Raw genomic sequence first — 15,383 nt, forward strand, 5'->3', positions numbered from 1 at the left:
TACTTTGAGACCATATCACTGTGTAGTGCAAGCTGGTGTCAAACTCAGAATCCTCCTGCCTCAGCCCCCCTGAGTGTTGGAATTATAGGCCTGTGGAATTACAGACCTGATTTGAAATTTTAAAGCTATCAAAGTTATGAGTTGATGTTTGTTCCTTTCAGAGTAACATGCAATGCGTTTTCTTTTTTTTTTTTTTTTTTTTTTTTTTTTTTGGTTTTTCGAGACAGGGTTTCTCTGTGTAGCTTTGCGCCTTTTCCTGGAACTCACTTGGTAGCCCAGGCTGGCCTCGAACTCACAGAGATCCACCTGGTTCTGCCTCCCGAGTGCTGGGATTAAAGGCGTGCGCCACCACCGCCCGGCGCAATGCGTTTTCTTAGTCCCCATGCCCGTGGGTATTAGAAATGTTTAGCTCCCACTTCAATTTCTCACCACTCTTTACTCTCTGCCTTTTATTATAGTTTTGATAGTGTTATTCTGAAAGGTAAGAAAATAGGCCGTATAAGGGCTTATGTTGTTTATGGATAGTCATTAAGTTCTCAGTTGCTAAGGAAACGGTTTTAGAAAAGTTTCTTACATTGTTACTTTTGAAGTGGCAGAAATTTCCAGGTTTAAGTTCAGTTATCTTAAATCTAACTTGGTTCATCAAATTTGCAAATTTTTTTTAAGACGGTGCATATTTTTAGTAGATTTGGGGCTCTTGCAAACCCTCCTCTATGCTCTTTTTCTTCTTTTTTAAGATTTCTTTTCTGTATGAGTGCTCTGTCTGCATGTATGTCTGCAGGCCAGAAGAGGGCATCAGATCCCACTATAGATGGTTGTGAGTCACCATGTGGGTGCTGGGAATTGAACTCAGGACCTCTGGAAGAGCAGCTGGTGCGCTCTCCAACCCCTTCTATGCTCTTTTAATCTGCTTGAGTCTTGCTCTTTTCCTGATTCTTTTGTATCACTCTTAGTTCAGTAACTATTGTAGAGGAGAAAAGAACCTCTTGGTAACAATGTTTAAGCTAAGAGAATCGAGATTTTATTTCATATCTCCCCAAAAGTATGAATTAATATTGAACACTACATAAATTTGGCTTTTTTTTTTTTTTAAGTAGCCCTGGATAATGTTGGTAGAAACTACAAGTCAAAATTGTGGGAATTCTTTTTTGTGATGGGTTTACTTTTCTATTTTCAGTAAAAGATCTCACCACAAGTTCTGCTTTTTGAGCCTTCCATCCCTCTGTCTGTTTTGGTGGCTTGGTTTGTGTGTTTTAAATAAACCTTTTTCTTAAAGGTAGAATCTGTGTCTCCAGATTAGTTACGTCCAAGTCATTTGCGTCATTGCTTTCACCATTCTTACTGACAAAGCCATTCAATATTTTTTATTGCCCCTCTTAATCTCTTACACATGAAGGAATACTTGAGCACTTTATACTGAGTCTTTTTTAGCAGGATAATAAAAATATTATCTGTTTGGGGAAGCAGTTATTCCTTCTTGCCTCTGTTTTTGCGGCGTCCAAGGTGGCTTTAGTATTTGTGTCCTGTACTTGCATCAGTTGCATAGCCTCAGTAGCCCTCCTACATGCCTGATCCTTTAGGCATGATCTCAGATTGATGTCAGTCCTGCTTGAATTCCTACTTTCCTACATTCTTGGAAACTTTTTTCTTAGACAGTTATAGTCAAGTGTCATATTAAGGAAAAACACCAAGTATCATTTGACAAATTACCCAGTGGGATAAGCTGAGGTGCTGGGACGAACGGTAAGGTCTTAAACTGTCATGTATCTGTGATACTATGGTATCTTCCAATGTTCAGTGCTTCATTTTAGTGTCCCAGATAGACAGATTTAAAAATAAAAAAGTATTTATTTGCTGTTTATTTAAGAATGAAATCAATCTTAGCCTCTGTCCTTCACCCGGAAACTGTCATTCAGTCGTCAATTTTCTTGGAGCGTCAAATAAGTGACTGTATACAGCTTAAGAATAAACCCACCTTTGGGACTGGTAAATATACCCTCCTTGGATCAAGTCAAGAGAAGTCTAGTGGGCTGGTGAGATGGCTCAAGAGGTAAAGGTGCTTGCTGCCAAACCTGATGACCTGAATGGGATCTGTGGGGCCCACATAGAAGAAGGATCGATCTCTCCCACACACACACACACTCCCCCTCCCCCCCTCCCTCCCTCCTCCCTCCCTTCTCTCCCTCCTTCCCTCTCTCTCTCTCTCTCTCTCTCCTTCCCCTCCCTCCCTCCCCACCTCCCCTTCCTCCACTCACAAAAAAATATAAAAGAATGTTTTAAAGATGTATTTTTATTTTATGTGTATGGGTGTTTTGACTGCATGTATGTCTGTGTACCATATGCATGCCTGTTATCTGGGAGTCCAGAAGAGGGCATTGGATCCTGTGGAACTGGAGTTAGGAATGGTTGTAAACCACCATGTGGGTACTGGTGATTGAACCTGGGTCCTCTAAAAGAACAGCAAGTGGGGCTGGAGAGATGGCTCAGAGGTCAAGAGCACTGCTTGCTCTTCCAAAGGTCCTGAGTTCAATTCCCAGCAACCACATGGTGGCTTACAACCATCTGTAATGAGATCTGGTGCCTTCTTCTGGCCTGCAGGGATATGTGCAGACAGAACACTGTGTACATAATAAATAAATAAATCTAAAAAAAAAAAGAACAGCAAGTGATCATAACCGCTGAGCCATCTCTCCAGCCCCGTGATGTGTTTCTTTACTTAGATTACTACCTTTCTAGGGCTGCTGCAGTCAGAACTACCTATAATATACAAACTTCAATGCATCGTTGTCTTGTTTAAGGACCCAAGAGTGAGTTAGGTGGGGTAACTATTGGGGGCCAGTAATCTTCAGGAATGATGGTATTGACTTATGAGAATACTTCAACTTCATAGTTCATTTTCATTTATACATGTTCATTTGATCTCCAGCTACACAAAACAGATGTGCATCTGCTTGTGCTAGAACTTTTGGGGAAGGAGCGGGGTGACCCTATACTCAGGCTGGTCTTGGGGTGACTATATAGCCTGGGGTGGTCCCAAATTCCTAGACCTCCTACCTCATGCTAAAAAATCATTTTTACTTTCTTATTTACAATAGTTATGCTTCTTAGTGACTTCGTTTTTAATTAGTGAGTGTCTCTGGAATCAGGAAGGCAGTCTTCCTGAATTTCTTACCTCCTCATTGATTTGGAGGAAGGCTGTTCTTCATCAAGGGAACACTACTCCTTTTCTTCTATTCCTCTGTAGAACATGCCTGTTAGGCTGCTAGGGTGGGGTGTTTTATTTGGGGGCTTTATTCACTATTCTATCACTAGTTCCTAGAGAAGCCCTCACAAAAGAGGCTCTCCAAGTTAGACTGTCAGAGAGGTTTGGTCTTGGCTCCCAGGTCTAGTGAAGTGTCACCTACATTTTCTTGATAAATATACTACCACATAGATCCATTTCAAGCAGTGGTTCTCAGCCTTCCTAATGCTGCGACCCTTTAATACAATTCCTCATGTTGTAGTGACCACTATAAAATTATTTTCATTGCTACTATTAGGAACTGAAACACCACTATAAAATTATTTTCATTGCTACTGTTAGGAACTGAAACGTAAATATCTGTGTTTTCCGATGGTGTAAGGTGATGCCTGTGAAAGGGCCATTCAATGCCCCCCCCCAAGGGGTCTCAACCCACAGGTTGAGAGCTGCTGATTTTAAAGTATTTCTTTATTAAAAATTATAGGTGTGTAGTAAATGAAACAGTATAACAGGGGTTAGGATAAATACTAACTTATAGTATCAGCTGCTAACCGTTTTGGGGCCTCCTTTCTGAAATATTTTTTGCCTGTGTGTGTGTGTGTGTGTGTGTGTGTGAGAGAGAGAGAGAGAGAGAGAGAGAGAGAGAGAGAGAGAGAGAGAGAGAGAGAGAGAGAGAGAGAGATTCTCTTTTCCCCATAGCATTAGATTCAGCATATGGCATTAGCATGGGAACACACAGACTTGGATTTTACTTTCTAGATGAGGTGTGGTATAGTTAGTTTGCAGTAGTAAGAATTCAGCTCATACATACTAGACGTGTTCTCTAACTGAGCTACCTGCCAAGCCAGGAACTATTAATCTGTAAGATGGCATCAGAAGGCATAGTGCATCAGTTTTGTCCTCCAGGAGATGTTTGTTGTTGGGGGTGGGGTTATTGTTGTCTAGTGCACAGAAGCTGGGAATGCTTTTCAACAGTTTATAAGCACAAAGGGCTGCAGCTTGTCCACCTCTGCTTTGGGGGTGGGGGGCGATTTCACTGGTTCTGAGATTGAGGAATTCTGGATTCGCCTAAAGAATTGAGAGAAGGGCAGAGTGGATGCCAGTTAAAACTGTTGACTCCACTAAATTAATTGCAGATTCGGTTCATTTCTTACAATGAGTCATCACATGCCCTAGTCTCCAAGGACCTTAATAAAATTTATGAACATGATTTTTTTAAATTAAGAACTCTAAGGACAGTTTAGTAGTTCAAAAATTGTAAGTTTAAATTTAATATAATAATAAACACTGCCTTCCTGTGAACTTGTGTGTTACTAAGCTTATTTGAGCTTGCTCCACATTTCTTGTTAGTGAGGTATTTTTACTTTGTCTTTTAATTTTGTTTATTGTAAATGTGTTAATGAAATAATATCAATTTAATTTTGCTTTCATTATCTTCTGCTTAGGTTTCTTTAATGATTTCATGAGAAGGGGTTGTTTTTTCTTTGTTTCTTTGTTTCTTTGTTGAGACAGTTTCTCTTTGTAGCCTTGGTTGTCCTGGAACCCATACTAACTAGAGTGGCCTCATAGGTGTGTCCCACACTGTCCAGAAGAGGGATTTCTTGTGTGCTCCTAAACAGTTACTTAAAGTTGGTGTCTTCTTTCTCTTTTTTTCATGCAAATAAGGAAGATAGGAATCATAAAGCTTAAAGTCTGTGTCTGAAGTCACACAGCTACAGTGACAAAAACAAGTCTAACTCAGATGTGAAGTCCGTATCTTTGTACCTGCCTTAGGTATCTGCTCCTGGGGCATCTTCAGAGCCCTGAAATTTCCCGCTGAAAGCACTGTGAAAGGCATGGTGTAGGAAAAGTGATTCAGCAGCTGCCTCCATCAGTATCGGCAGCTGGCTTGATAACAATTAAGCTTCACCCGGCTGTGCCCTGACTTATGTAATTAAGAGTTTGTGGGAAGGCCTGGCATCTTTCATCTTAGCAAGCCTCCCCTATGGTACCTAACCCCTACAGTTTTCTCTTAAGGCTGTGGCTACCTAGAGGTTAGCAGGAGTCTGATGTGAAGTGGCTAGGAGCAAGTTGTTTGAGCTGGTTTATACTGGTGAAGATGAAGATGTTTGCTTCATCTTCCTGGATTGAAACTGGGAGGTCATGATAGGCACTAACTAAAAGTGACTATGTAACACATAAATGTGGTGATTACACTAGGGAGCTGATTTATAATGAATGAATTACAGAACTCAAACGGTATGAAATAATTCCTAAGCACTGCTTTTGTAAAAGGCCTATATTTTATCTTGTTGAAATACTAACATCTGAATTGAGATACTATTGCTGTAAAATGCCACATTTTAGAGGCCTAACATGGCAGAAATATAAACTATCATATTTAACAGGTTTACAATTGATTTTAGGTTATTGAGATAAAGTACATTTGAATTAATTTTATTTTTAAGAGGTTTCCAAGTTTCTTGTTATTTGTAGCTGAGTTTTTCTGTTTAAGAAGTCTGTTTTAAGCCAGGCAGTGGTGGCGCAAGCCTTTAATCCCAGCACTCGGGAGGCAGAGCCAGGTGGTTCTCTGAGTTCGAGGCCAGCCTGGTCTACAGAGTGAGTTCCAGGACAGGCACCAGGCACCGGAGAAACCCTATCTCGGAGGGGGGAAAAAAGTCTGCTTTAGTCTATAGATACTGGATTATAAACCAAAACTGTTGGGGCTCAGCTATAGTAATGTGCTCTATAGACACAAATGTGCACTAACACTAATTTTAAATAGAAGTTTTTTTTTTTTGTTTTTTTTTTTTTTTTTTTGGTTTTTTCGAGACAGGGTTTCTCTGTGTAGCTTTGCGCCTTTCCTGGTACTCGCTTTGGAGACCAGGCTGGCCTCGAACTCACAGAGATCCACCTGGCTCTGCCTCCCGAGTGCTGGGATTAAAGGCGTGCGCCACCACCGCCCGGCTTAAATAGAAGTTTTTTTAAATAGGAAGTATTACTATTTTTTGCTTAAATCTGAAGATAGTGAAAACTGATAGTGAGTTGTGCTTAAAAAAAAACAGCTTGGAGGACAGAGAGAAAAAAAATCTTTAGAAAAGCTTCTAAAGATTTGGGGCAATCATTAAATGTTCAAGAGGTCGGAGAGACTGAGTTTTTCTGAACCTCTCCAAGGTGGGCATTAATGGTTGTTTTGTAATGTTACTGTAGCTGTTGAAGAGATCTGATATCTTTAGCATTGGTTGCTTTCTTATTTATTTATTCTTAATAGCAGACTCTTACTATGTATTTCTGGCTAGCCTGGAACTCACTATAAACCAGACTAGCCTTGAACTCACAGATCCACCTGCTTCTTTCTCTTCAGTGCTGGTGTTAAAGGCATCCACTACCATGCCCAACTAACATTAGCTTCGTGTAAAAGTATCTTTGTTGAGAGACAATTCACAGACCATAGACTTCATCCACTTAGAGCCCATAATTCAAAGCATATCATGTTATACTATACTACCATTTCAACAATCCCAGTTTACAGTGTTTTCTTCCCACTCAAAAGAAACTGCCCCGTAGCAAGTGTTCACCCACCCCTTCCCTCTCTGCAGATCTCGTAAATGCTAAAATTAACTTCTGTCTCCATAAGTTGGCATATATCTTATGTTAGTGGAATTATGAATGATAAGATCTTGAACATAGCGTTTTTAAAAGATCTGTGGTGTGACGCTGTTGGAACTTCATTTCCTCTTATTGCTGAATATTTGGTCTGTCATGTGCCTACACCATCACCCATTTATCATTAGTGGACATTTGGGTTGTTTCTGCTTGTCAGCTTTATGAGCAATGCTGCACTCAGTGTTTTAGTGGAAGTTCTGGATTGTGTGTTAATTCTAGACTTCAGTGTCTTAGATAGCTTTGTGAAGCACATTTCAAGGAACCTGCCAAACTGTTTTCTAAAATAGTCACACCATTTTACCTCCTCAGAAATGCTTTTTGAGGGTTTCAGTAGCTCCACATTACATTAGCCTGGGGTTTTTTGTTTTGTTTTTGTTTGTTTGTTTGTTTTTGTTTCTCTGTGTGTGTGTGCGTGTGTGTACTCTTTATGTATTGTGATCTTCATTTTCTTGACAATATTATTTGTAACATAAACATCTAGTTTCTTGTTTTAGTTTTTCTGTGCTTGTGTTGATGTCAGATTGGTGTCACATTGAAAACCCCTCGTCTAATCTAGGAACACTAATATTTATGGGTTTGTTTGTTTTTTAATTTTTAAGAATTTATTTTGTGTTCTCTCCTTGGTAGCCATCTGCCCACTTTCCTTGTTCTTGCCTCTACCTTTAGGAATCTGCCCTGTCTACGTACTGTACGTATGTGGGAGTTGGCAGTACTTGCTCTTGCTCAGGCTCATCTCACTTAGTCCAGTATTCTGTCTACGTTGTTGCATTTGATAAGGACATTCCTTAAAAATATATTGTGGCAGACCTGCTGTGGATGCAGGCCTGGAATCTCAGCACTTGGGAGGTAGAAGCAGGCAGATCTGGAGTTCAAATTCTTGGTGTAGAAGTTGGAGGCCAGTTCTGGCTTACAATAAGACCCTGTCTCAAAAGGCAAACAAAACAGTAAAAAGAAGGCTGAGTGATAAGAGCAGGGGCCCTAGATTTAATTCTCAGTATGAGAAATAAATGAGTAAATAAGTAAATAATGTCAAAACAAACAAAGCATTTATTTTTGCTGAATAAAGCAGTATTTATTGCTGTAGGGGCTCCTGTGTCTCAGGCTCACTTTGAATTCACTATGTAGCCACTCCGTAACCTTGAACCCTTGGTCTTCTGCTTTCGCCTCCCAAGTACAGACATGTACTGGAGTATAGACATGTACTACACATCTGACTTTTATTTCTGTTTTAGATTCAACTCTTGGATTAAGGCCTTTGACACATTTTCAGTTCATTATTGTATATGATCTAAAGTAGACATTTTCCTTTCTTTACATGTGAATATACAGACAATTGTCCCAGTACAATGTGTTGTGTCTGCCCTGATTATCTCATAGACTTTCAGATAGCTACACAAGCCTAGTGAAGTCTCCACTTCTGGCAGCACTAATGAGAAGACCCTACCAAAATCTCAGCTCCCACCCCACCCCCAGCCACACAGTTATGACTACAAATACAGCCTTAGAGTAGGTTTGGAATTCAAAGAGTGTGAGTCTCCCAAGTTGTGTTTGTGTTTGGTTTTTTTTGTTTTGTTTTAAAGATTGTTTCTCCTGATCTTTTATTTCCATGTGAATTTTAAGATCAGTTTGTCACTTAGGTTTGGTGAGTTCTTATTGTTGTCTTCACACTACACAACTGGAAATGTGTCCTTAGTAAGGATTGTAAGTAAGAATATTTGAAAGCCTGTACATTGATGTTCTTATACATGCAGTAGTATGTCAACATTTAAGATTTATTTATTTTTATGTATATGAGTTATGCACTACCTGTGTGCCTAGAGGCCAGAAGAAAGCATCAGGTCTCTGGGAACTAGAGTAACTGACTGTTGTGATCAAACCTGTGCCCTCTGCCAGAGTAACCAGTGTTCTGACACTGCTGAGCCATCTCTCCAGTGCTGTGTGGTTTTGCCCACTCACTGGGCTGGTGGGATCTGTCTCTGCTACAGGAGACAACTATGAAATGACACCTATCCTTCAAAGTATAAGTTAACGTTTTTTCATTTTTCTTAGAAACAGATTCATAGTGTTGAAATAATCCCCCACTGGACAACTTTTCAGATGGCAGATTGTGTAACACATTAAATACTGTTTGTAGTACTCAGTCTATAAGCATCAGTTCTTATTTTCTGTGCTGCTTTTCAACAGTATTGAATAGTAATTTTTAGCCTATTAAACCAGCTACCTTTTAAATGTAATAATTTATTCCAAGCTGAAGATTATTTTAAATCAATGTGAATTTTCTTGTGTGACAATATTGTGTGCGTAATTATATGAAGGAGAAAACAACAAAGATGCTAGACTGAGTCACTGACGCGCTCTGCTCCTCTGCCAGGGCCTCCTTACAGCAGAAGTAAGGCGGTGAGCACTTTCTAACATACTACTTACTGCATTGCTTCAGTTGATTCAGGCTTAGAAATCTTTCCTGTGGTAACAGACGGACATTCTGGTTTATTCCAGTGCTTGTTGGTGGGTGTTCCCTTGCCTTCCCTAGTATTGAAGTTCTACTTCTATCCTTATTCTGAGGTCTTTGTGCGTGCCTTTACCACTTTTCCTAAAGTATGTATAGTCTCTGGCAAGTGCTTTCCCAGTTTTTAGCTGTGATTAAAGCTAGGTGAGTATTTATTAATGAATGAAGGCTTCTTAAAAGACACTAAAAAAAATAGTTATTCTAGTCTCCGTGAGGGTGGCAGAGATAGGAAAATATACAGGGCAGTTAATTAAAAGGACAGGGGAGGAATATCTTCCCTGCTCTGAGAGCTTAAAAATACAACACAACCAATTACAGTGAGCCTGCTGCTAGTTTATTTGCAGACATGGCAAGCTGGGCTCTCTGGGACTTTTCTCAGTCCATTTAATTGTGGCATTCATGCTCATCAAGACTAGAAATCAATGAGGACCAAATGGAGTCATTTGAAACTTTCTACAACTTAGTAATTACCCCAGCCTTCTGTTAATTCAACTGACTTTGCCTCCAACCGTCAAGGTTGAAGGCAGCATTGAAGTGAAGAATGTCAACAGTGAGAGGGTGTCATGGCAGAGAGGGGACGAGTGACCAGAAATGAGCGGGAGGAGAGCAGGTAGAGAAAGGAGTCAGATCAAGAAGGAGGAATGGCCGGGCGGTGGTGGCGCACGCCTTTAATCCCAGCACTCGGGAGGCAGAGGCAGGCGGATCTCTGTGAGTTCGAGGCCAGCCTGGGCTACCAAGTGAGTTCCAGGAAAGGCGCAAAGCTACACAGAGAAACCCTGTCTCGAAAAACCAAAAAAAAAAAAAAAAAAAAAAAAAAAGGAAGAGGAATGAAAACACACAAAGGAATAGGCCAAAGGGAGAGAGGACTATGGCATGAATATTGAAGTGATAGGAAGTGTCAGGATTCCTTCCAGTGCTTCAGTATTCTTAGGTCTGCAACAAACCCTTTGAAGAATTGAGTTTAACTTGAAGGAAAAAGATGAGCAAGAAACAAGAGCATTTTAAACATAAGCTTTTTTTAAATTTAAGATCAGAACTAACAGTACACAGTTGTTTGATTTCACTTAGAAATATCTTGGCCATATTCCCATGGAGTGCTTCCTAAAGTGCCATGCATATATTAGTTGGTTGTAGTCTCACCCCAGGAATATAAACTGGTTCTATTTCCTGAGCCCCAGAATAGTTTGCCTGTGCTACTCAAACTGCAGTGAGACAGCCTGGCTACTTGGCTCCAGCTGGCTTCAGCACCTCTGCTCTCATTTCCAGTATTTGAATATCACATTTCTACGAAAGTTTATCTTGGTTTAAGAATGTAACATTCAAAAAAGGGCCGGGGGAGCTGGACATGATGGTGCAGTGTGCACCTCTAATCCCAGCCCTCAGGAGGCAGAGGCAGGCAGGTCTATGAGTTCCAGGTCAGCCAGGGCTACATAGTGAGACCCTGTCTCAAATGAGCGAGTGAACAACCAAACACATAAACAATCAACTTCCCTCCACTTTCCTTTAGCTGGAGTAATCTGAGAAAGTTTCTTGAACTGGATAGTAGAACACTGAAGTATTGTATGTGCCTCTCTCCAGTGAACTGAATCTGTTTCTGTTTGGTCATAGAAACCAAACTATCTATACTTCTCTAATAATGTTGTGAATTCTTGGGCTTTAAACCATGTTAACCTGTGCCAAAGAATGTTGGCAGCTTTTAGAAGTGTGCTCAGCCTTGAACGCTACAGAGCTGCTAGTAATGCTTCTGTTGCCCAAAACCTCAGGAATTCTTCTAAGATGTCCAGAAGTCAGTCTTCCATATAGAAAGCAGTAGTACCTGGTGCGATCACCTCCCTTAGTCAACCTTAAAATTAAAGCCTTGGGTAGTTGTTGCCAGGTATCTGTCTAAAAATGTGTTTGGATTTGTTTTGCTGCCCTAATGGGGTAAGATGTTTACAAGCTGTAGAGGTGTGGGATGAAGTTAGTAGGTTTTCCAGGACCTAGCAAGAGTGTTGGGTTTAGTGTTGTACTTCAGAAGACAAGGCTTAAGCTGTTTATGGGGACCAGGAAGATTTTCTTGAGAAAGTATGGGTGCCCAAACCAGGCATCTGTCCCAAAGATTCCTGCCTAACTCCTTGTATGCTTCATGTTTTAAAACTCAGGAGGCAGAGGCAGGCAGATCTCTGTGAGTTCGAGGCCAGCCTGGGCTACAGAGTGAGTTCCAGGAAAGGTGCAAAGCTACACAGAGAAACCATGTCTTGAAAAGCAGGGGGGGGGGGGGGGAGTAGTGTAACACTTAGGAATCCATTTGAGGCTGTCTTATCTTTTAAGAAGAAAAGTTGTGCAGCTTGAAAATTGTATGGTTTTTATTACTTGTTTATTTTGGCTTTTCAAAACAAGTACCATTTATGGTGATATTTTATTTGGTTTTTTTTTTTTTTTTTTTTTTTTTTTTTTTTTTTTCCCCGAGACAGGGTTTCTCTGTGTAGCTTTGCGCCTTTCCTGGGACTCACTTGGTAGCCCAGGCTGGCCTCGAACTCACAGAGATCCGCCTGGCTCTGCCTCCCGAGTGCTGGGATTAAAGGCGTGCGCCACCACCGCCGGCGATATTTTATTTGTATTAAAATGTTATTTGTATGTTAATAAATAAAGTTGCCCGGGGTCAGAGCTATTAGCAAGCCATAGGAAAGCAGGGCAGTGGTGGCGTATGCTTGTAATTCCAGCACTTGGTAGGCAGAGCTGCGTAAGTCTCTGTGTGTTCAGGGATACAGCCATTATTGGATACACATGCCTTTAATCTTAATACCAATCATGGAAAACCTGGAGGCCTATACAGACAGGCCATGAGGAGGCGGTCATGTGGTTGGGTTTACAACCAATGAGAAGGCAGGACAGGAACTCTATATAAAGACTTTAACACAGGGGTAGTTCTGGTTCAGAGAGGTAGGACCACCGCAGGAGGAAGGGTAAGGTTTTAGCTCTTAGCTCTGACCTCTTGGCTTTCTTCTTTGCATTGGTTCTGTGTTTCTTATTTAATAAGAAGGTTGGATACATCTACATTTGGCGCCCAATGTGGGGCTCGAACCCACGACCCTGAGATTAAGAGTCTCATGCTCTACCGACTGAGCTAAATTGTATGGTTTTTATTACTTGTTTATTTTGGTTTTTCAAAACAAGTACCATTTGGGCAAATAGAACTTCTGTAGTTGGGAAGGAAATTCACATCTGCCTTGGTTTTTTTATTTGAATTGCTATTGCTTTCCTCTTGTTAGTGTTAGCATTTGAAGGCTAGGTTAGCTGGCTGTTCTCCTAGACTGTGTGCAAGATTGTGGGGAAGCACTTACTTTGTTTTACTGAGGACTTCTTGAATTTCTGCCACAGTTGATGGCTCATGGATTTTCAGAGTGGCATCTGGAGTGCTTGGAATTTGATACTGGTGCCTTTGGGTATCGTTGGCCACATCATACACTCAGCAAATACTCACATCAGCTACTCAGTGATAGGGAACAGGAATTCAGATGAATGAATCAGTCTGTTTTAACTGATTGCAGACTCATTTACTAGAAACATTCTTGATAATTTGAAATTCCTTAGCATTACCATCGTGACATTATTTCTGGCTGTTAATTAATATTAATCAGGTTTCTGTTATTGTTATAAAAAAAACTAAGAATTATGTTTCTGGTGCCGTTGCTTTGAGATTCTAGTTAAGGAAACATCCAAGGCACAGCAAACTACTCGTCTTGTTTAATTGGAGGAAAAGGTCACACAGTTCCCTTGGGGACTTGCCTCCAGTAACCTAAAAATCTGTTTGCTACCCTAGGCCTTGAGTACATGGACCTTTGAGGGTTATTGAACATACAAACTGTAATAGAAACCAAAGTTCAGTGTGGTGCATACCCCTTTAATCCCTTCCCTTAGAAGGTAGAGGATCCCTTAAGTTAGAGGCCAGCCAAGATTACATTGTGAGACTGTCTCAAAAGTTCTTCAGAAAGAGTTTCTCAAAATCATTTCTATTCTGCTTACTCTCTATGCAGTTAAACTGGAAAAGTCCCCTTCAGATCCACAGTCTGATGTGGATTTCCTGTCAGTCGCCAACGTTGGCAGGAAAGGATATTCTTCTCCCTAGGCTGAAGTCACAGATCCGTTAGTGATAGGGTCTGCCTCATTCTCCACCTCCTGTCATTTCTGTGAAATGAATGATCCCTCAGATAACAGCCAGATGTTCCTTTGCCTTTTGAACAATAGGTACCTGCATCTTAGCATTTAGAAATTGCCATTCTGTGGGAAATTTTTGTGTATTTTTTTTTTATGTGTATGAATGTTTTGCCTGAATGTATGCCTGTGCACCATTCCTTCGGGGTGTAGAAGAAGGCATTGGGACCCCTGGAACTGAAGTTACAGTTGGTTGTGAGCCAAAGTATGGGTGCTGGGAATCGAACCTGAGTCCTCTACAAGAGTAGCAAATGCTCTAAGCTCCTGGGGCGTCGCCAGCTCTTTAGCGTAGAATATTTTAAAAAAAAATTTTTTTTAATTTTAATGTATAGTTTGTTTTCTGAGCCAATAACCACTTGGTTTATTACTAGTTCCAGGAGTAGGTAGTTGTTGAAATTTATGTGTCTCTATCATAGTCAATGCTATGTAGTTATACCCCAAGAATTTACCTTACTATACTTTGTCGGGGCGGGGATGGGGAGGTACTTTCCAGATCTCCTCTTAGCAAAGGTTCTACTCTCTTGGTCTTTATTATGCTTCTCCTGTTTTATTTTGTTTTTAACTGCTTTTATAACTGTAGTGAAGTAATGAAGATTCTATGTAGCCCATTCATTTTCAGAATTCTCTTTGTGTTGTGCCCCAAAGTCTTTTACTGCCCCATAAATAAGATAACATGACTCCTAGCCACACAGAGAGTTGATGCTGGACTTAGCAAGCACTCAAATTAGTGGCCAAGCCAAAAGAGGCCATGCATGCAGTGTGCTTGGCCTGCTCTCTTAACTCTTTTAAAGCTGTAGTATCACTTGGTGTTTTTTTTTCCTTTACCTCCACTGTGTATATACTAATACCAAAGTCCAAGGTCACATTCTTTTTTGTTTGCAAAATAAATACAATGAATAATTATTTAAAACTTTTAATATTGGCTGGTCCTGTGGTGCTGAGTTCTGAGAACTTTCACATCAGTGTCACAGAAGGTGATGCTCAGTGTATCCAATTGCTACACTGGTCTACGGAGAGGAGAATGAGATCAGTGCAGGAGATGCGCAGCCCAATGACAAAGCATGTGTTTAAACGTGCACTTCTCTGGTTCCATCCCCAGCACCGAAGAAAGGGAAAGCTTTCCCATCAGTCTTCCTTTTAGCTCAGCCCCAGTGTGTACTTCAGGCTATAATAATGCATCCCTTTCTCTGCCTGCCCAACCCCAGGAAGTAGAGACTGTTCCCAAAATGAATTTGCTTTAACATGACCATTTATAACAATCTCTTCTACAGATAATATCACCTACTGCATTGTTTTTGGCTGCAAAAGTGGAAGAACAGGCTCGAAAGCTTGAACATGTTATCAAAGTAGCACACGCTTGTCTTCACCCCCTAGAGCCTCTGCTGGATACAAAATGTGATGTATGTAAAAAGGGGGGTGCTTTTGTTGTCTTCATTTTCTTTATAAATTTGACGCCAGGAACCGTCTGACAGGAAAACTTTTTGTATGCTTCATGAACTCGTATGTCATCCTGAATTATATAAGATTTTGAATCATGCTGCTTGATTCACAGTTATTTTGAAGTGTTGGTGAATGACTGTCTTAGGGTCTCTAGTGCTGTGAAGAGACACTATGACCATGGCAACTCTTACAAAGAAAACATTTAATTTACAAAGAAAGCTTACAGTTTCAGAGGTTGAGTTTGTTATCATCATGGCAGGACATAGCTTCGTGCAGGCAGACATGGTGCTGGAGAAGGGGCCAAGTGTCCTACATCTTGATCCACAGCAGCAGAAATAAAAACTCTATTTGGGCATA

General features: G+C 40.6%; 1 protein-coding gene across 3 annotated transcripts in view; it reads left to right on the top strand.

Moving 5' to 3' along the window:
* Ccnt2 (cyclin T2) overlaps nucleotides 1-15,383 on the top strand; it is a 32,329-nt gene that overhangs the window by 1,958 nt on the left and 14,988 nt on the right. For all 3 annotated transcript variants that reach the window (XR_008217876.1, XM_052736801.1, XM_052736803.1), the window contains exon 3: nucleotides 14,858-14,986. Coding sequence is in view for 2 of the 3 variants with exons in the window: in XM_052736801.1 (XP_052592761.1) it covers nucleotides 14,858-14,986 (129 nt within the window). In the remaining variant the exon portion in view is untranslated. The remainder of the gene's footprint in view (nucleotides 1-14,857; nucleotides 14,987-15,383) is intronic.

This window comes from Peromyscus californicus, unplaced genomic scaffold (genome assembly GCF_007827085.1).
Source record: "Peromyscus californicus insignis strain IS unplaced genomic scaffold, ASM782708v3 Scaffold_14__1_contigs__length_90479793_seg_2, whole genome shotgun sequence".
Classification (NCBI taxonomy): Eukaryota; Metazoa; Chordata; class Mammalia; order Rodentia; family Cricetidae; genus Peromyscus; species Peromyscus californicus.